The sequence below is a fragment of the Hydra viridissima genome, unplaced genomic scaffold, assembly GCF_058129835.1.
Source record: "Hydra viridissima isolate aposymbiotic clone 2 unplaced genomic scaffold, HvirCarnegie_v1 scaffold_6, whole genome shotgun sequence".
Taxonomy (NCBI): Eukaryota; Metazoa; Cnidaria; class Hydrozoa; order Anthoathecata; family Hydridae; genus Hydra; species Hydra viridissima.
In genome coordinates, this window is record NW_028324305.1 from 203,283 (window position 1) to 226,047 (window position 22,765).

General features: G+C 28.9%; 1 protein-coding gene and 2 pseudogenes across 12 annotated transcripts in view; 2 read left to right on the plus strand and 1 right to left on the minus strand.

Moving 5' to 3' along the window:
* LOC145190675 (uncharacterized) overlaps positions 1 to 22,765 on the minus strand; it is a 127,015-nt gene that overhangs the window by 69,059 nt on the left and 35,191 nt on the right. For 9 of the 11 annotated variants that reach the window (XR_016453520.1, XR_016453521.1, XR_016453522.1 and 6 more), the window contains 2 exons: positions 11,803 to 11,964; positions 10,859 to 11,035 (listed from right to left, as the gene is read on the minus strand). Coding sequence is in view for 8 of the 11 variants with exons in the window: in XM_090091082.1 (XP_089947208.1) it covers positions 10,859 to 11,035; positions 11,803 to 11,964 (339 nt within the window). In the remaining 3 variants the exon portion in view is untranslated. Of the gene's footprint in view, positions 1 to 8,767; positions 8,926 to 10,858; positions 11,036 to 11,802; positions 11,965 to 15,486; positions 15,598 to 22,765 lie in introns of those variants that run through there. The other 2 variants (XM_090091087.1, XM_090091088.1) reach the window with 2 other exon arrangements.
* Positions 51 to 4,295, plus strand: LOC149886500 (uncharacterized; annotated as a pseudogene). Its single transcript, XR_016453357.1, has one exon. The product of XR_016453357.1 is annotated as an uncharacterized LOC149886500 (transcript).
* LOC149886501 (uncharacterized) lies at positions 19,005 to 21,866 on the plus strand (annotated as a pseudogene).

The following is a 22,765-nucleotide window of genomic DNA, read 5'->3' on the forward strand; positions in this document are numbered from 1 at the left end:
GCATACCATTGGTCAATTAAGAGTTTCAGTGGTTAAGTTAAATGTTTTTAATTTTTTTTTTTTACAAGTAAAATAGTGTAATATATATTTGCCTCTTTTAGGCTTTTTTGATGGATTAAAAGACAATAAACTAACATTAAGTGTCACAATGTTGAGAATCTAATATAACTGCAGTAAATAAAACTGTAAATGAAAGGTCGATGGATATAAATAAGAAAATATATTCTGATGACTGGTTAGAAAATTTGTAACATTTAAACAAAACAAGAATGATGATGGAAAGCAGTAAAATTAAAAGACAGGATAAAAAGGTATGAGTTTTTTTTCTTCCTAAAACTGCCTTTTGGCAATTTATATCTATACTAAATAGATATAATCTATATTTAGGCTTAGTATTTCAAAATAGTCTTTCATGAATTTATTTAGTTAGTTAGTTTATTCTTTAAACCTGTTAGAGTTTAAATTGAGAAAACGTTTTAAGTTATCTCAGGATGATGCTTCCATTTGCGACATTAAAAAACAAAATAGTATTGATGGCTTGAACCTGTTTAAAATAAATGATGTTGTGGGTTATATTTAAAGCTATATTTGTCTTAATTATATTAAATTTTCAATTATTACATAACGTGAAATTCGATCTTGTAAAATTATAAGTTAGTATAAATTAGTAAATGATTAGGATGAAGGCAAGCTTGTAATATTATACAGAAAAGAATATAAAAACTTTTTTATAAACTTTTTCAATAATTTGTTATAAAAAAAATTTGTGTGCTAATGTACAATGTATATTTATCTTACCAATGTGTGGTATAATCCAGCTTAATATAGAAACAAAATATAAAGCTGGGAATGTTTAAGTAACATAAATAGCTTAAAGTAGGTGATAAATTCTAAATCACTTGATGTAGAATGTTTGTTAAAAGGAATTGTTCAAGTTGTGTTTTGCGATCTAATTACCAATTTATTTCTGTTTGTTTAAGATAACCTCTAGTTCACAACTATATGGTTCAGTTTTGAAAATTAGAAAAAAATTTTTTTTTTAGTGCATCATTCTTCCTCAGTTCTTTTTTATATCACAATTTTTGATTTAGTATTGATGCAACACAGTATACAAAATTGTTTGGACGTATGGTAAATGATTCACCAGAAAATCTTTCTAATGCACGTATGAGAAGAGTTGGGTATAAAGATTATGTACATCTCTGTCTGTTTTCAACAAAAAGGATTGTAAAAGGAACAGAAATTTGATTAGGATTTACTTAATTGTTTCTTGTTAATTCCAATCCTGTAAATAAATGAGGTGTTCTATTATCTTTTTTTGGATTACAAATTTGATAATGTTTCAAAAAAAAATTTTTTGTTTTGTTTTAACCTGACTATGACCAATCTTATGGGTTTCTGCATCTCCAGCTCCAATCGAATAATGTGTCAATATACTTGCTCTTTTTTTTAGGCATAATTGCTGGATCCTTATGAAGAAAATATAGTTGATGGAATGATAAAGACTAAGCACCAAAACACTTCAAGAGTTAAATACGTAACCTCTAAAAAATTTTAAAATGTACAACCCGGAACAAGCATTTTAAAGGATTTTTTTGCTTTTGTCTCAAGATCCAACTGTGAATGATAAGGGGTTGAAGATAACATTCTCTGATTAAAATTCTTACCAGGAAACAGTTAATGTTTGCTCCTCAGCTATTAATCAAAATACTACCAATACTGACTTGCCATTATTACATATTATCGACATAGCTCCAGACAATGATTGTGAAGTAACAATTAGAGAAGCATTTAATACTGTAGCAGATAATTCCATTTGTTCAGCAAAATCAGTATTGTCATTTGTTACTAATACAAATGTTTCAAACTTTAAAATAGATTTGTGCTCTAGATTGCTATTAGCTTTAATTAAATTATCAAGCAAACAACCAATAAATTGCATTTGAATGGGTTTAATTCAACTGTTTATGAGCCTTCATATTTAAATGCTGTAAATGCGGAATCTATAGTTGAAAATTAGTATAGTGGTGATGCAAGGATATTCTGTACCAATTTGGCCTCAGAGATAGGAAACCCTTATTCAACTGTAACTAACACAGCTAATAATATTGTAGAAGATATTTTTTCCATTGGTGAAATTGCTAGAGTAGTTGATGTTAGTAAATCTAATAAGGATAATACAGTTGATTTAGATTTTGAGATAAGCCAGTCAAGTCCTTCAGAAAAGTTAGTCATTGGTTTAGTAGAGGCAGCTTATGTAAAATTTAATACTCTAAGTGCAGATGTAACAGAATGTGAAAATCTCACCATCCCTAAACTAAATGATGTAACTTCTGACAGTTTATCTGACCATGTATCAAATAACCTTTGTTATTCTAAAATAACTTGTGTAAATAATGGTATGATCAATATAAGTGATTATTCTTCTTTAAATAATTCTGAATTATTTGAAAAATCTTTAAAAGTTATTGATAATAACAATTGTGGTATTTTTATTAGTGATGATATTAGTGATTATAAAAATAAAAGCCAGTTATCTATAATATATAAAAAACCGTGCTACTTTTGAAAAGAACCTCAGACTAGACTTAAACGTCATATTTTGAAAAAGCATGCTCAGCTACCTCTTGTAGCTCCATTATTAACTACGAATTCAAAAGAACAAGACCGTATAATTGGCATTTTCAGAAGAAATGGTATACTGAACTTTAATATTGATATTTTAAAAACTGACAGGAAAAGTTTTATGAGAGAGCGTATCTCAGAGCAAGAATCTGAGGTACCCATAATGTTTTCTGATTGGAAAGGCTTCTTCTCCAGGAGCTATAAACCACGATATCAAGTTACTTGCCCTGAAGGTAGCACAAAGTTAATGTTCTAATGGTTAGTTTTGAACAAAGTCAATTTTTGGAAAACTAATCATATGACTTTAAATTGCTTTTCAATTCTCTTCAGTTTGATGAAATGGGAAAACATAAAAAACAGATCCAATCATTCTAATGATAGGAGGAAGATCATTTGGTTCTTTAAAAAGAAAAAAGGATAAAGTAACAGAGTGATAGAAGCCAGTGCGTTTTCGCATGCGACTAATAGCTAGAGTTTACATAGCTTTTTGTAAGATTCATGATAACCAGTCAGAAATCAACTTGACTGAAAAATTAAATAATGCTGGAGAAATGTACAGAAGAGAATCCATAACAAAACTAGGCAGTGCTGTGAACACCTTAAGCCAAAAATCATTAAGTGAAAGTACTGATTTAAATCATATTTAAATTTCAGATCAGAAAAGTGGTTTAAAGATCAGGATTCTAAGTATGCTTAATTTGACAGCCAAATTCTTGATCTGTCATTTTCTTATCAAAAACTTGGATAAAAAATCTAAGCAAGTTGTTGAATTTTTGCAAGTTTAAAAGTTAATTGAATATAACCTCTTTTGGGACGCATACTATGACTTGAATTACAGAGAAAATGTTACCCTTCGAAAACCTATTCATCTCCCTAATGAAGATGACATCAAATAGCTTTTAAATGAATATTCTTCAATTATGAATTCAGGGAAAGATTTTGATTTACCTGTTGAGTTATTTGTAAAAGTAAGATCAGCAACAGCAACCTGTTTAATTTTTTAAAGGCAAGAAGAGATGGTGAGCGAGTGCGTTTAATGTTACATTAGTGGAAAAAGACTCTATGTGGAGAATAGATGGACAAAGATTATGTCCCCACAGAATTTCTGTTTGATACCATGTTGGTAACATATCAGACGGGGAAAGGAGGGGATCATCTTGTTCCAGTATTATTTCCTCCAGAAACTATGAAAGCCATGTATTTTCTTACAGATGAGTCTACAAAAAACGAAGCAGATGTACCAAGAAAAAATGAATATATTTGCTAGTACAAGTGATAGTGAAAGTCATGCCAGTGGATGGCATTGTATTAATGATGTATTAAGTAGGCTAAGTATAAAAGGTGCTGTGAATGCTACTATAAATAGGCATAGAGTTGCGTCACTACTAGCCAAACTTAACTTTTCTGAAAAAGAAAAGAAGCTGGTTTTTAAACGTTTTGGGTACTCAAAATCTGTTAATGAAAATGTTTATCAGGTAGCTGCAGGTTCGGTACAGATAAAAACAACAGGTCAACGGTTGTTGCAGTATCATAACCACTTACAAATGAATGAAAGAAAAGAAACATCTAAAATATTTCATGAGACATTTCACTGGAATAAAAGTGTGATATCAAAAGTTTTGAAAATTGATGTAAAATTTGATCCCATTCAAATAGTTAAAAAGGAGTAAAAAGCCATACCAAAAGAAGGTAAAAGGGTTGTTCTTATCACTGCTACTAGGTATGCTAGAATTTTTCGAGGTTTTAATTGATCTATATAATTTTTACATGTATTTTACTTCAGTCTGCTTAAGGTCACCATTAAAGTTTAAAAATTTTTTGTAACTTTTTTGCAAAAGCTATTTTTTTTCGTTAAGTAATTGCACAAAATAAAAGATCATATACATTATGGACAGCAAAAAGCAAGAAGGATTTTGAATAGGTTTTTGCGGATCATCTAGAGAAAGACCATGGTTACCCAAGTTGGTCAGATTTTTTAATTTTGATGTCTTTTTGGAATTAGCCAGGGTAAATTGTGGAATTGGTTTTTTTTTAAATTTATACTTTAGTAAATTTATACTTTTCTAAATTTATACTTTCAAGGTTGTTATAAAATCATAGTGGCCAATTTCGCTTTTTCAGATCTAATGGAAATGTAAAAATTTGCCGATCGATATAATGGTTTAAGTTACGCTATTGTCAGCGCGAAGATTTTAAACGTTCGAGCTGTTCGAAAGTTACTGTAACGGAAGATCCAGAAGCTACTTGAAATTGATTTGTAGATTGGTAGTTAGAAAAAGACTAGTAGATTGGTAGTTAGAAAAAGACTTGTAGATTGGTATTAAGATATTGGTATTAGATTTGTTGGTTGATAGAATATATTTAAAAATATGACGAAAGCTACCTACTGCGTTCTTATTCGTTTTACTTTAATGTGGTTTTAAGTTAAAAAAATAATTTAATATTTGGGACAAGTTTTGGTTTCATAAAAAATTTCGGATTGTTTTTGTGATAAACTTAAGCTCCAATATGTCAGGAAAGTCACCCTAGACTTTCCTGATATATTGGAGTCGACCTAAGGACAATCTAGCCATACAGATGTAATTAAGGCAACTTTAAAGGTATAAAATATCGTTAGGGGGATCGTAATTTATATATCTTGCTACAAACGCATTTTACACCGAATCTACTGTAAAATAAGTTTTTCAATTAGATGCAGCAAAGGAATGTCTACGTAGAAATTTAAAATAAAAACAAAAAGCTATGAGATCTGAGAACTTTCACCTTAAGGCTGCATATATTACTATATTGCTCTAAGGTGGAAAAAGAATTATATATATATATATAAATTATATAGACATATATATAAGAATTATATAGACATATATATATATATATATATATATATATATATATATATATATATATATATATATATATATATATATATATATATATATATATATACATATATAGTTTGGTTTGGTAATATTTAATCGTTCCCTCGCAAGGTCATTAATGTATAACAAAAAAAACAGCGCAGGAATTGCACACGGTAAAAATTGATGTTAATATCAATTATTGACTTCAGTGGCTTATTATTGAGTTTAGTTTAATTATTGACAATTGACTTTACTAGTATAAATTATTGATTTTTCAGCTGCTTCCATACAACTAATGAGTTTATTACTAGTTTAAGTAATGGCATTTGTTAAAAAAATGTTAGAAGATCTAAATTGATTTAAAAAATAGCTAGAAAAGAAGAACATTCTCTCATAATGTGCTATGTGTTCTGATGGCATGTAAATTCTTTTAAATGGTTATACAAGAAAAAGAAATCTTTACTAACTCTGATTTTCTTTCTGAAAGCTCGAGAGCAGATAATATTGGAAATATTAATTTAGTTTCTAACTGAGCGGATGGGTTTGAAGCAGTCTTTATTGCAAGTTGTTGAAGAGAAACAAGGTCTACTAATTCATATTCTGCACTAATTTATTATATACAGTAAGTTTTGGTTGTCTAATAGGCCTGTTATTATTTTAATAAAACCCGAGTTCACTTCAAAGAACACTGTACGAAAAAGCATATCTTAACCGCAGGAATAACGATCACATAACAATAGGGCCTAGTTCGTTACAGATTTGAAGACAAATCTATATTATGTGTTATTCTGCAACTTAAGTGTTATAAAAAGCTGTAAAATTTAAGTTATGATTGAAGGAAGCATTAAATATTGCTGTCATTCAAGGTGCAACAAATAGTATGCTATTGTCATAACTTTATCTTGATTTATTTTTTTATAAAAAGGAAAGCAAAAAAAAGTAAAGCATTTTTATTTTGATATTCTTAACTTTTTTTTGAATCACCTCTGTCTACACTTTAGATGATTTGGGTATACTAGCTAAAGGAATTTTAATGTTTTGTATGAAACAGTTTTCAAAATTAGGAATAAATTAAAAAGTTACAGTTTTTAAAAACTTTTATATACCCAGTCGGCACATCTAGTTTCAATTTCGGAATTAAAACCCATATAAACACGTATTCGTCACGATCCAGGCGTAAACCAAGAACACGTGAATTTCACGGAAATTTTACTGGTGTTTGACACGTCTTTTATGAAGTTTTAAACAAGTGTTTATTGAGGTTTTAATTACGTGTCTTATAAGGTTTCAAGCACGTATTAAATGAAGTTTCAGTTTGAAACTTAAATCTTGATCAAACACGTGTACGAGACGGGTTTAGCGTAACAAAAAATACGTAGATTTTACGTGAGTTTTACTAATTCTGTCACGTGTTTATACTAAAGTTTCAGTCAAGTAAAATTTTAAAATCGTTTTAATTTATTAGAATAACTTGTTTATTTAAGATAATAATTTTCAACGCACAACTTATATTATAATAAAGAAAATAAATTATCATAATAAAGGAACATTAATGTTCCTTTCATTATTTATATTATTTTTCATTATTTTCATTATTTATGTGTTCCACTACATTATGTTTATAACATAATTCTACTTTTCTTAATTTTCCCCAAAAAATTAATGTAACTATATTTCTTCAAAAATTTTACTTAATAAAAAAAAATATATGTATGAATATGTATGTATATATACACTTACATATAGATATATGCATATATATAAATTTAAAAAACGGCAAATAAAAAATGTATTAATTGATCAGCCTCTTGGCAGAAAGCGCTCTTTTCATTCTTTGCTTTAACCTTTCACTCAAATAAGCCTCTAACCGTTTTTCAGGAACTTTTCATGTCACTAATGACAATAAAATTATCGACAAAATCAAAAATAAGTCATGTGTTGATGACAAATGGTCAGTATATTGCTTGTTTGGCACATGGTTACCATACATAAGGTTAATTTTTTATTAATAAATTCCATAACAATGCGCTTTTGCATCTTTACACACAGTTTTATTTGCATCAAATTTTCACTTCAACTTTTCTTTTATTGTCCTAAAGGGGTTTTCTAATTTTACTAACTCATTCATTGAGGTAACCTGTTCAAATTTCACTTCAAGTGCAAATCTTTAATGATGTAAATTCCATTTAGGTGAAAAAGAGGACTATCAAATAGTTTGTTATTTGGATAACATCCTTTACAAAACTATATCAGTTCTCAATTTTCTACCAGTTTTTAAATAAACTATTCTATGATTTTCTGGTGTTGCCTCTATTGAGCATCTTTCACAACCAAACTTTGTAGTGTATCCCACTACACATTGAATAAATGCTTGTGCAGGTGCATCACAAAGAATTGAGAGAATACGAAATGGCAATTCAATGTCATTAATAGAAATTCCACGTTTGGGGATCATTGTGAGAACACTTTGAAATATTACTCTCACTACTTCTGATATTTCTTCTAAGAAATCAGTTTGAGAATGAGAGCTTGATGAAGATAAATTGAAAGCACAAGCCAAAGATATATTTCCAGCTAAAGCTGCTTGACATTTCTTCATATATTCTTTTATTTATGATACTGAATTTGCTGTCTTCATTTTTGTTAAACTGCTAATTTTACAGCATTAACCACTAAAACTTGTAAAGTGTACATTATAGCAACAACAACAAAAAATATTTACCAGAAATATAGATATATCTTATATATTACATAGGTTTGGTCTAAACTCTACATAAGGCAACAAATGTATGAATAGCCAAAACATTAAAGTCTAATACATACAAAAACTGTAATTACTTAACATATAAATATATATTTAATAACATATTTTTTACACAAATACTTCCCCAAACGTACTCAAAGTATACTGTTGAATCTTCAAGAAAATATAAACTAAAGCAGCTGCTGCAGGGAACACATCTTTTCAATTTTAAATCTTCTTTACTCATTAAAAACTGCATTACAAAAGTCTCTCCTTCAATTTATACTTTTTAAAATGCTTCAAATAATTTCATAAAAAAAAACCGCTAAAGTTATATTAATGGGGTTTTAAGGAAACTACGTCAGTATCCACTTTCCGTAATTGCTTCTGCGCGTAAATCAACTTTTAAATATTCGCGTGTTTTTATCACTGGTTTCACAACCATTACAAAAACCTATTACAAAATCATACAACGATTCTGCAACGGTGAAACCATCCGTAAAAACAGATTATTCTATAAAATACATCACAATTATAATTGGTGTTTCGGTAAATAGAGCAAGTTTATTTCTCGGATTGAAAACCGATTCTTGAAACGTGTTATTCTCTATGTTTTAGCGGGTTTTAAAAAGAAACCACGAGTAACATCGCCGAGTTGTGCCGACTGGGTTCACTGATGATAAAATTTTGAGCTCACTAAATATTTAAATTGCAAAATTTTCTTTGCAAATGTTAAAAAAAAAAAAAAAAAAGCTTCATTCATTTTAAAATCAACATTTATCTGTAAAATCAGTTTACATTGTTAGGAGCGAAAGAGCGCTGTTCAAACTAGAGTAGATTTTTGTAAAGCATTAACAAGAATAAAACTACTTTTGCTTTCAATTCACACTCATTATTCAAACGTTTATGGGTATTTAAAAATAAATGGCATGGTTGTTTTATATTTTGTTAAAAAGGTATTTGTATCAAATGATATAGTGCATTAAATTTAGCAAAACAAACATGTCACGTTTTATTCCTACTTTTGTGTGCATATGTTAGCTCACTAGCAAAAGCACTTTTCAAAAAAAAAAGGCTGAGATTTTGGTTTGTTATAGAGTGGGAAAACAAGTCTAAGAAATTCCTGTTGAATCGAGTTAAGTATAACCACATAGCGCTCCTTTGTGCATGATTGTTTGGAGTTAGATATTTTATTTTAAAACGGCGTTAAGGACCTCAATGACCTAAATCAATCACATGTAACTGAACGAGAGCATTTCGTTTATTGATTTAATGTGATTTTTGGCTTTTTAACAAAATCAATCCATGCCTGACTTACAATAAAGATGTTCTAACTCTGCAATAGCAGGCTACAGAGATAATTTCTACAACACCAAAAATAGTTTGGTGAATGATATTTGAGAAGTAATTGAGTATATGCAGTATAGATATTTGTAAGGGCGAATACTTTGAACATTTAATTAAATGAGCATTTAGTTAAAAAAGCTATTAAAGTCTTACTTATTTGTTCTTTTACTTCCTAATAGCAATAATTCTGCATACTCCTAAGTAGTATTAAAACTTTTTAAACTTACGCAATCCATAAGCTGTTAAACAATTCCTTTAAACTTTTTTCGAAAAAAAAAAGGGAAATGTAACGTAAGGCTTGATCTGTTTTCTGCCTAATGGAATCCGTAGCTTTTCAATTGGAATCAATTCAGACATTAAAATAGCCAACAAACACCTATCTGATGTTTTCTTTTCATCATGACTAAAAAACTGACTATAAACCTTTCAGTGCATTTAGAGGTTAATTCAGTTCCTTCATATAATAGCGCTATTATGTTAATAAATACTAATCTGTTTAGTTAACTCTTTCTTTGCAAGTTTTATTACTTTATTCAAGATGTTTGCTTTGGCAAAGAACTTTTGGCAGTAACGTAGCAGCATTGCTTTTGGTCAATTAATCTTAATTAAGGTATGTTCCCAAATACTTTAAATATTTGAATGATATCTTGCATATGAACGGGGTACATATTTAAGAAATGAAGTATTTTCACTACTTTTTAATATTTTTCAATATTTTTTGTTAACCTAAAAAATATTAAGGTAGCGCAGAAAAGTTACTCTTGAGCAGTTTTATTTACATTAATTGCGATATCTGTTTATATAAGGTGTTTGTACACCTATAAGTTTAAGAAATCAAAGGTTTTTTTTTTAGATTGATTTTTTTTAAAGCCATTTAATGATGACAGGAGTCTATATTCTTGTTGGTTTAACAAGTCAGATTTGCTACAACCATGAACATTTTCTTAAAAATACATCAATATCAATATTAATAAAATGTTTCTGTGGCGAAGTTTTTCTTGTTTCTTTGCTAACTAATTAAGCAAATTGTTTTTCCAAAAAAGCTATTAAACTAATTGCTAACCAAATTCACTAACTAAAAACCTATAGACTGCGATGACTTCTTGCTTACTAACATAGTTTTAGTGCATGAATGACATGACACAATCTGATTTTTATTTTGTGCTTCAGCCTAAGTATTGCTTTTATAAGTTAATATCTCTTTCACCTTTCAAAAACAAAAACATATTACAAAGGGATTAAAAAAAGCTGCCTATAATGATTCAAGACTTAAAGGAAATACCTCTTATGCAGGAATCTGTGTTGCAAGTTTGGTAACTTATCATATCTTCATTACTACATTGATATGTAGTATTACCTACACAATAATTACGCGTTCTGAAACGTACTGGATTAGACGACGAAACTCTGCATGATAATGAGCATTCACTCCAATCACCCCATTCACCAAGTCTGTATTCTACAAATCATTATTGTAAAACAGGGTTATATGCAAAAGTATAACCTTTTTCTCCATAACTGAAATTAATTCAAGAAAAATGGTATATTTTTAGTTTCCCTATATGGTTAATTGAAAATAATCCAAAGACAATAAAATACATTATGTAGGCTTGCACTGTCTGTTGCATATATATACAAAAATAATATTTAAATTCAAAGAATCGGAAGTAGTATTGATTTTTTAGTCTTTAATTGTAGTCCAGCTTACTGGGTGACTTTTTGTATGAAAAGCTTTTTTCAAAGTATTTAATAAATGCTTAAGTTTATAAGCATTTATGTATGTTCTTCGATTTAAAGTTTTTAGAAAATATCAATTTAAGCATTGTTCTATTTGGATGTAAAACTAAGGGAAAGATGCATAAGTTTTCATGCGGTACAATTAAGTGAAGTAAATCTAATCGATTGGTGAGATGTATAACCTGTATTGTTGCAATTAATGGTAAGCATAACTAAATGAAGGAGATCTGGAGTTTTAACACTATTGTGTATTAATTTGTGATTTAAAAGTATATCCAATTAAAGAATTGGTGATTTAAGTTGATGAAGTTGTAGTTGGATGAGTATATACTCTGAATCTGGTATCATTCAAAAAACTGATGTCTTCTCAAAGCTTAGCTTGTTTACAATCTAATTTTTCTGTAATGTATGTATTACAACCTTAATGTTTCAAACAAATTTATCAAACCAAACTTACAGTTTCATAGGCTAAAACAAATGTTGACTTACGAGGACAGGCAAACTCACGGTTACATGCAACAATGTCTATAACTTCTATGTTTTGACATAACTCAACAGGTAAACAGGTTCGAGTTCTTGTACGTATGGGATTACTTTGGTTGCAAGAAGCAGAGCAATCACTGAACGAAGACCAATGGGTAAGAATTTGAACTACAATAAAATGTTTATGGTATAAAGTTTGTGTAGAGTGTTCTAAAAGTCTTAAAATAATAATAATGATAAAACATAAAAATAAAAAAAATAAAAAAACTTCATTACAAGATATTCTTGATGAATCAAATAACTAAAAACAACAACTATTTATAATGTTATCTATTGTAAAGATATCTTCATATCTCAAGATTGTGTTTTGTTTTATTTGCTTGTAAATGCCATTTCAAATACTTAATTATGGCATTCATAGGAAATAAAAAATTTAAATGTATTTCTTTTTTAAGTTATTAAGAAGAACAAATATTCCACTGATTTTTACAATAGAAAAAACACCGCTTTTATGATTTTAGAGTTTAATATTGCAACACAATATTTTGCATTTTTTCTATTCAGGCTGTAACAAAGTTGCAGATATCATATTTCAACAAGCAAACACTACCTTTACACACTAAATTTGGTAATAGTGACTTAAACAAACATGTCATAATTTCAAATGGAATTAAAAACCATCAATAAATACGATAATGATGGAAAGCCAAAATTATATTCTCTTTTGTAATCTCTCTACGAATATCTGAAATTAGTTTAGAACAACAACATAAAGTAAAGATTATGTTGGGCCTGTAGAGACTCTAGTAAAGTACTCAAGGAAAATTGATTAAAACCCTCTATGCCTATATTCTTTACCCTTAAAATATAGGCTAATTTTTATACTTTCTTGGTGTAATCACATAAAAATAACAACACACAAAATCATGTTATAGTATTTAGCTCAATTGATATATAGCCTTTATTACCATTGATCTAAATAATAAATGAAAGATGCCACCAAAAGAGAAATGACTTTGTATTTTACTCCATATTAGCATCTTTTTCTCCAGCGAAAATTACTAATTTTTAAAAAAAGTTAAAGAATTTTAATAAACAGATCCATATATGTAACATGGCCAACAGATGTCTTTTGGATAGTTTTTTTCGTAATTAAAACAATATAAACTATTTAAACAAATTGTAATTGGACGAAATGGGTTTTCTTTTCAAAAAGTTTGCGTATATTTCTAATTGTTACAAAATGTAATTATTAGTTAAAAAATATATTAATTGACAATATATATGATAATATATATATATATATATATATATATATATATATATATATATATATATATATATATATATATATATATATATATATATATATATATATATATATATATATATATATATATTAGACATCAATAAATTCTGAGTTTTAAATTTCAATATTTGTTCATCATTAAATATCTTAAGTATCTTTAAACAACAGCAAAAGTTTTAAATGTTAATTAATTTTTTTAAATTCAAACTTTATGGATCATTATTAACTAAATACAAATTGATCAAATTCATTATGTTACTTTCATTATGGTTTGTAAGAAATTAACTATTCCACGCAAAATTCTGTTTAAACTAAACCAAACGGCTCATTTATTAGTTTCGTTATTTTTTCAAAACTGGATAAATAAGGACAAGAATAGATCAGACCTAGATAGGAAAGAGAACCTAGTTTTTTTATAAAATGAAGAACACAATAGAAAGTTGTTTCTAGGGCCTGAAGAGAAAAAATATAGCGTGAAGGTATTATATATTATAATATAAATCCAAATTATAAACTTTTTATCTGAATTTAATAACTCTCCTATCATTGCTCACTCTTCTCCAACTTTTCATTGATTTTTATATTGGGTACATTATTTTTTATTTTATAAAATATGCTGTTTAGATTTCGGAGAATACAAGAAAGAGAAATCCATTTTTTTTGAATTTAATAACTCTCCTATTATTGCTCACAGATCCCAAAAGATATTATTTCTGGTAATGTTGCTCTAATGGCCACAATTACTAATATTTCTCCAAGCGGTTTGACAAAAGTTACTGCTGCAATCCTTGATAGTTCTGGGATTGATCTTACAAATGTAAATTGCAGTAGGTCAACAGCATCTAGAAAGATGAAACAAACAGCTCATGAAATGGCAGTTATTGCTAAAGATGTCGAACTTAGCATCAATGCTTCTCCCTTACCATGCATTATACACTTTGACGAAAAGACACTTTTTGAAATTAATAATGGAAAAATAATAAAGCATAAGAGACTTGCTGTTCTGGCAACTATTGATAATGAGTCCCATCTTCTCGGAGTTACCCCATTACCCTCTTCATCTGGAGAAGATCAGTACAATGGTGTAATGAAAGTCCTAAAAGAGTACAATCTTGAATCAAGTATTAGATGTTTTGATAACACATCAACCAATACTGGAATACATAAAGGATCTTTAATAAGAACATCTACTGAGTTAAATTAATATCTAATTCTTTTAGCTTGCAGACATCATGTTTCTGAGTTGAGAATCACACACTTTTGTGAGGCTATAACAAATAAAAAAACTGCGGCCCCATTAACCCTTTGTTTAAACATTTCAAAAACTTGTTTGAGCAGCCTATTTTTGAGTACAACCCATCTATGTTAGTCAAACTTGGTTGGGAAGAAAATAAAAAAACTGTTGTTGAAAAAGCTGCTACAGAATCTCTTGAGTATCGTAGATCTTAGTTATTGAGAAATGATATTGTAAGGGAAAATAGAAAAGAACTTGCAGAGCTAGTGGTCAGCTATCTTTCTCCTTCTATCATTAAAATTCGAAAAACTGGAGCGGTTCTTCATGCAACATTTCTTGGGAAATCTGTATATTATTTAAAAATGCAAATTCTTTCAACTAAAATTGATTTTAATCAAAAAAATAGAGAACACATTAAGGTAATAACTGAATTTATAGCTTGTTTTTATGCAAAGTGGTACCTGCAATCAAATGGTACAATCAAATCTCCTTTTATGGATGTAACTGCTATTCATCAAATACATCAGTATAAACCAGTTTGTGCAGAACCATTTGCTGTTGATGCTGTGTTGAATTCTTATTCAAATATACATGGTATCTTGACTCAACTCTGATTCCTTTAGCCTTGCTGGATGATGGTGTTGCACTCGAAGAAAAGAAAAAAACTGCTGCTGCAATATTATTATTTCTAAAACCTAAGTCATGTTACTTTAAAACTGAAAATAAGCAAAAAAAAGATATAGAAAAATTGTTGAAAATTAAACTTAACATTCATCAGCAAATTCCTAGCTTAGCTTCTTTGGTTGATGAGTTCTCCGGGTTAATGTTTGATATGATCGGAAAAAAAGATCAACGAATTGATGATTGGCTGACCTTGCCACCTCAGTATTGGCACACGCGTTTAACATAAAAATTATTTTTAAATTTTGCAAAAAGTATTGTTTGTTTAAACGACCACGCTGAAAGGGCGATTGGAATGATGCAACAGTTTGTTCTCAGCTACAAAGACGAGGAAGAAAAACAAAATAGGCTTATTGCTGTGGACAAAGTTCGCTCAAGTTTTAAGGCATCAGGCAATGAATCTTTACTGACCAATAAACAAAATAACAAAGTTATAAGCCGGAAAAGAATCGCAAAGGGACTACTTAGCTTACGCTCCGAAAATCAGAGGATAGCTTGATTTTTTGTATTTATATTAAAAGAATATTTTTGAAAGATACAAGTTGCACGTAATTCAAGTTTGTATCATTTAATCAATCTATAAAAAAATGTTTTTCTAAAAAGCTAAATAAAACAAAATGAAAACCAAACAATGTTAATATAAACAAATAAAATAAGTACGAACTATTGCGCATTCTCTTGTTAAAAGCCCATATTCTCGTTTTTTTGCATAAAACCGTTTTCAATTTAAAGAACTATTAAGAAAAATCACGGATACACATCAATTTAAAGAAAAATATTGATTATTATGAGCCATTAAAAAAAAAGAAGTTAAAAATGTTAGGATTTACCTTGTACTCAAAGCCTTGCCACGAGGGTTCTATTTGGGGCATTTTTAGGGGGGTTTTTACGCTTGAGCACAAGGTAAATCTCAATATTTTTTTTTTTTTTTTTGTAATTGTATTTTTATTATATTTGTCATAAATTTAGCTCTTTGTATATTCGCGTTTTCGAAATTTTATCTTTTTGAACACCCCTAATGGTGATGAGGGAAGTGTGGCTTGATGCAAGGTTTTCAGCAATTGATGCTCTTGTTCAAATCGGGTTAGGGTTATTCAAGTCGGGTTAGGGTTAGGGTTAGGGTTAGCCCTAACCCTAACCCTAACCCTAACCCTAACCCTAACGAGCAAAGAGATAAATTAGCTTTTAATTGGAGATAAGCTTTGCGCTCGCTTGTTACCCATTCTTTTCCATTCTCTAAGCTGTGTGTGGTTAAAACACACACACCTGCACTCTTCCATGTCTTAATAAAGTCTTCAGCTTCTCTTTATAAAAGGTCAGATTTTGATATCTTTTTTTAGTTTGATAACAGGCATATAAAGAATTTGCCATTTAGGCGGTTACATATCATTATCGTTCTACTCTAATAACCATATGATTGATTCAATCTTGTAATTCCTTTCAGACCACTTTAGCGTAAACTGGTATCCCGTACTGTGCAAATTTATTAATCAACCGGTTGGGTTTTTCCGCATTTTTATTATTTCCACTTGACTCTTTCATTCAAGACAATCAAAAACTACTTCATGATCTTTCTTTTTAATTTCAATTTTGTTGACTTAAGCCTCGTTCAAAACTGCTGTCACACAATACTGTGACACAAACGTTGCTTTTCGCAAAAGAAAAATTGAAATTTCTCTTTGTAGCTCAATGGAACTGATTTCAAGAATCAAATTAACTACGAAAACTTCATAAAGTACTTTAATTCTATCAACCTAATAGCCACGTTCGCTTATCCAACGCACCCTATCCAAGAATTAACGTAATGCATACACTCACCTTTGGAGAGTTTAAGCATTTACTTTATTTTTTGGACAGGAAATTTTGATTTAAGATTATCATTGAATACCCAAGTCTACCATAACAATACCATTAACCTTTAATGATTGATAGATAATGCTCTTATCCCACCGTTTTTCAGGAGTGAAGTAGCGCAGATTCCTTGCTGCTGCAATCAATTTCATGCAACTTCAAACACTTCAATTCAATGTATTCTTCATTACAACAATTCAAACATTGAAAAATCTTATTCGAAGATAAGTTCATAGGAAGTGAACAACTCTTTCCAATATAGTTCAAACTTTTTCGGTTGTAACTTACGTAAAGAGTTTTTGTAGCATGATGTCTAGATACAGTGCCAACCGCACAAATGTGAATGACATTTTTAAGGTTCAAAGCAGCTCTTACAATGGGTAACATTAGAGAGCCTACATACTCAGAGAGCGGACATACGTGTGATAGTTTTTGATTACAACAAAAATTTTTCTAATATTTACTACAACAAAAGTTTTTCTAATATTTGATCTAAAAGGTAAAATTATGCCTGGTTGTGCTGCAGTAGGCTGCCATAACAGACCTGAGAAAAGATTGTTAATGAAATGCTTTCCGAGAAATGAAAAACTGAGGGCTATTTGGACTTCTAAAGTTAAACAACTTAACTGGAAACCTACAAACACAAGCTTTTTATGTGAAGTAAGCATAACAAAATATTATGTAACTCATCCTAAGAATGATTTATTGTAGAATCAATGAAAATACATAATGTTCGTTCAATTTTTTTATTTAGGCACACTTTGATGCTGATCAATGGGAAAAGACCAGAGAAGATGGATCAAGAAAACTCAAACTCAATGCCATTGCAACTATCTTTAACCACGTTTGTCCAAAACATAAGCGAAAAAATCCGGTCAAGCGCTTTCCAATACCAAAAAAAATGAAAATTAGTTGAATTGAAAGTGAAGAAGTCGTGGAAAATACTTTGATTGAAGTAAATAACAATGAAGTATCTGAATCTCTTTGTGTTACTGACGTTGATAAAAATTCACTTATACGAGATTTAAATGCAAAATTGGAGAAATTAGAAAAAATAGTCATTATTCAAACGATAAAGATAAACATTTTAAAATCTAAAGCAAGAATAAATGCTATTCAAAAGCATAACTTTAAAAAGAGAGATAAGTTTAGTGTTCTCAAAACAATATTTAAAGAAGATCAAATTTTATCCCTTAGTAGAAAAAATATGAAATTCATTAAATGATCAAATGATACTATAAATGAAGCATTAGAACTCAAATTTACATGTGGTCAAAGTGGTTATGAAAACTTACTTCGTTTAAATTTACCATATCCATCATTACATACCCTAGAACGAAGATTAGAAAGTCTAAAATTTCAAAGTGGCATTTTAAAAGAAATCTTTGACTTTATGAAAACTAAAGTTGATGTTATGAAAATTCATGAAAAAGAATGTGTTTTAATTTTAGATGAAATGTCTATAACTGAAAGTGTTGACTATGACACATCTACAAGCTCTTATTATGGATTTGTTACATTACCTAAAAATTATGGCCAAGCTAACCATGCTTTACTTTTAATGCTTGGAGGAATATCAACAAGATGGAAACAAACTATTGCATATTATTATACTGAAAGTTCTGTTAATGGGGGTGTTTTAAAAAAAATTGTCCTATCTGTAATAAATTGTACTGAAGAAATAGGATTATTAATTAATAGTGTTACTTCTGATTTGGGTGCTATCAACCAGGCAATGTGGAAATCTTTTAATATTAGCTGTAATAAAAGTGGCATTATTTCTAGTTCAATTAAACACCCATGTGACTCTACTCGTACTATTGATTCTTTAGCAGATGTACCACATTTATTAAAGAATATAAGAACATCTCTTTTATGTAACAAAAATTTCATAATAACAGCTAAGATTCAAGAAAAATATAAACTTCAATGACCAATTATTGATTCAGAACACCTTAACAAGCTTGTAGACTTTCAAAAAGGAATGGATTTGAAGTTTGCTTATAAACTTACATCATATCATCTTGATAAGAAATATTTCAACAAAATGAAATATCAGGAGCGATATCTGTTATAAGTCATGATGTAAGTTGCGGATTAAAATTTATTGCAAATGAAATAAAAGGCAATTCTATGCTCACAGCTGCTTGGTTTATAGGAATTATTGACAAATGGTTTACATTACATTCATTCAAAAATAACTGGAAACTTATTTGCGTTGCCCAATTTTTAAAAAAATTGTTAAAGGGCTGTTATGATATAGATGACCGTCAATTCTTATCAGGTTTTCTTGATATAGTCAATAGTAAGGTGCTTAAGCCACTGCAGAAAGAGTGCATTGTGTTACCCAAAGATTTGGATAAAACCTCCTGCTAAATTCTAAGTGATGCTGAGAAAAATTGTTTGTTTAATATTGCAGGAAACATAATTTCTAGAGTTAAAAAGTTGAAAAAATTTGCACAATTTGTTTTGAATCTCTAGGTTTTAAAAATAGAGTAAATACTGATATACAAAGTTTGTTATAAACAAAGAGCACAAAGTGGGAAATTTATATTTTGCATATGAAACAGCTCATGCATTTTTTTACAAATGGAGTTAATATTCAGATCATTTGAGCAATACTTTGTTTCCCAAAAGAAATGTAATACTATGCTTATAGAGAAAATTAGTTCTGATGAACAAATTAAAGTTTGACTTTGTATCCTAATTGTCATCAATTTAAATTGAAGCTACAAAACAGGTTTATAACATTTAGACTTAAATTATTTAGCCTTAGAAAAAAGCGTTTATTACGTAAAAAGAAAAGAAATAAAAAATGTTCTTCTGAACTTGGCAGCAAGAGTAAGGCAATGCATGCATTGGCACTAAAAGTAAAAGTTCAACTTAAGAACTAAATAATAAAAAAAAATTTGTAAAACCTTTGTCATGTTATTTTAAAAATTAAAACTATTTTTTTGCTTTTTTTTTAAATATTTGCCAAATAAATTTTTGTCAAAAAATAGTTTTGAAAAAAAAAAAACATAAAAAGTTTTATTTTTTAAAACCTTTTGTTTTTGTTTAAAATAAAATTATGTGTTTAATTAATTGTTAATAAATTGTTTTTTAATTATGTAAATAATAAATTGTTTTTTAATTATGTTTTTAAGTTTCAATTGATTTTACTTGAATTCATTTGTCGTACGCTAGTTTGGCAAAAACATGGCCGCCGCTTTCCGTATGTCCGCTCTCTGAGTATATAGGCTCTCTAGGTAACATATTATTGATTAAGGCAGCCAAAAACACATTAGCATGCTCTCCGTTACTTAATTTTAGTTTTGTAGAAAGTTCGTATGCAGTTTTAGTTAGCATCTACAGAGAATGCTGCTAATAACACACGCTTGACTTTAATTGCATCTCTTTTATCTCTCGCGGCAAAAGCAATAGCTTTCATTTAGCTTTTAAAATAAATAGCTTTTCTGAAAAGAATTGCAAAAAGTAGTTCAAGCTCTAAATTCTGATATTCAGGAATAACTTTAGTTTGTTTTATTCAAACAGCAGCATCCTAAATGCTATCATACGTTTTGAACATACCAAATAATTTCATTCTTGTTTCAATTGCCTGGTTAGCATGAAGTTAACTTTAACAAATACAGCAATAAAATGACTATATTCTTCTTTCCAAACAAAACTTGTCATAAAGTTTCCTCGTTCATTTTTACTAGTTGATTTTTAAAAACAACCCTCAGAAATTGTCAAAAAAAAACCGCTAACAAATATTTACAATTCTTTTTGTTTTTATAAGTAAAAACTATTAAAATTGTTAACTCCGTAATGTCTTTTAAGGGGGAAGTACCCCATAAATTAAGTAAAAATTGAAAAATTTTTGTTTGTTTGTTTTGGAAGCAAAAACTAATGAAGAACACAATGAAATAAAGAGATTTTGTAAACAATGTCAGAAAGTAGAGCAATTTCAATTTTTTGAACCATACTCGTCAAGTTTAACCATAGCAACACACATAGCAACGATAATGCTTCTGCTTATCTGCTTATTTCAGAGGCTCACATAAAGTTATAAATCTGCTTATAAAAAAGGTTTTATCTTCTCTGTTTTTACTTTAATTATCTACTCTGCTTAAATTAAGTTTGAGTCGGTTGCCTCTAATTATTTCAGTTTTTAAACATTCCTAAAATAAAATATTTACTTAGTTTATATGAGTTGTTAAGTGTAAGAAGAACATATTTTATCAAATTTTGTTAAAAAGTAGTCTTAATTATGGGAATAAAAGATAGAGCTAAGCAATTAACAAGAATAACTTGTAAAGAAAAGATTGTTTAGTGGTAACCAACACACTTTTTCATCACCAACACCAATGACAAACTCAAAAAAAGATTCAGTGATACTAGTTCTTCAAGATCAGCCAGCAAGATTGAGTATATTAAAATTGATATTCCAAATAAAAATGATGAAAAAACAAAAAGGTTTTAGAATAATTGATATTGAAATTTTAAGCACTATATTTGAATTTTTATGTTGCCTACAGTGTATTAACGATTATAGCTTGGTATTGAAAGAAGACTTTGTGAAAAAAAAAAAAAGGATATCCTTCAAATTTAATATGTTGCTGCTGTGTTTGTGGATATAGAAGAAGTTTCTATACATCTAAATTTTGTAACCGCACTCATGATATTAATCTTCGTATTGCATATAGCATAAGATCAATTGGGCAAGAGTATTCAGGACTTGAAAGGTTTTTTGCATTAATGAACCTTCCAAGTCCGATGAGTAAAAAAAATTACAATGGTTCTGTAAAGCTTATTAATGATGCTGTTACTACAGTTGCTAAAGAAACAAGGCTTGAGGCTGCAAAAGAAATAAAAGGTAATAGCAGCAACATTGTTGGTAATGGAGTTTCAACTGACGGAACTTGGCAACGTAGAGGATACAGTTCACTGAACAGAGTTGTGACAACATTATCAATGGATAATGGAAAAGTGTTAGATGTTGAACCAGAATAGTTAAACATGACACCTGGGAAATATACATAAAGTTTGTGTGATAATCAAAATCGAAAACGTATTTTTTTAGCTGGATATAAAAATCTAGAGTCATCCAAGAAGTGGCAAAAGATTCTACGAGGGTTGTCAAAAGCATCAAAGGACAAATATGAAAACTTTGAGTGAAGTCAGTATGCTCCTGGGTCATTCTGAAATTTTATTTTAAACATAATTTAATTATATTTTTTGTGAAATTAAACTTTTTTTTCTTTCTGTTTAAGCATTTTTTTAATAACAAAGTTTTTAAATGCCCCGATTGTGATAACTTTGGAACCGCTTGGTGTTTAATGATGAAATTTTCAGATCACAGTTCAAAGTATTATTTAAGGTATAAGACCCCTCAAAAATCTTAAAAAAAAAATTATTTTTTTTTTTATGTAATTTTGGCACGAAATTTACCGCTGAACATAGATTTGAAAACCATTTTTAAAAATTTGATTTAGTTCTTGAGATATCCAATTTTTCCTTTGACTGGGTATATTTGGTCTGCATAGCAACACGCATAGCAACGAGTTTTTATTAACAATTTCAAGCTATTTCATTATATTTTTTATTTATCTAATAAACTTCTAAACAATGGGTAAGTCATGCAGAGTAAAACAAAGTACTAAAAGTAAAAAATCAAGAAGATTTCATGGAAATAGATATACCAGAAATTTGCTAAATCATTCAACTTTGCCAGTAGCTTCTTTTATTAGTACTGAAAAAGTCAATCTTTCTTCTAGCACTTTGTTGAACTTATCTCTATCTTCAAAAAAAAAATGAAAAAATTGAGACACCACTGCTAAATGAAAACAGTTCTGTTGGTTACTGTATTGTTGACATGGAAATTTTATCTAGTGTGATTTATGGTGCACAAA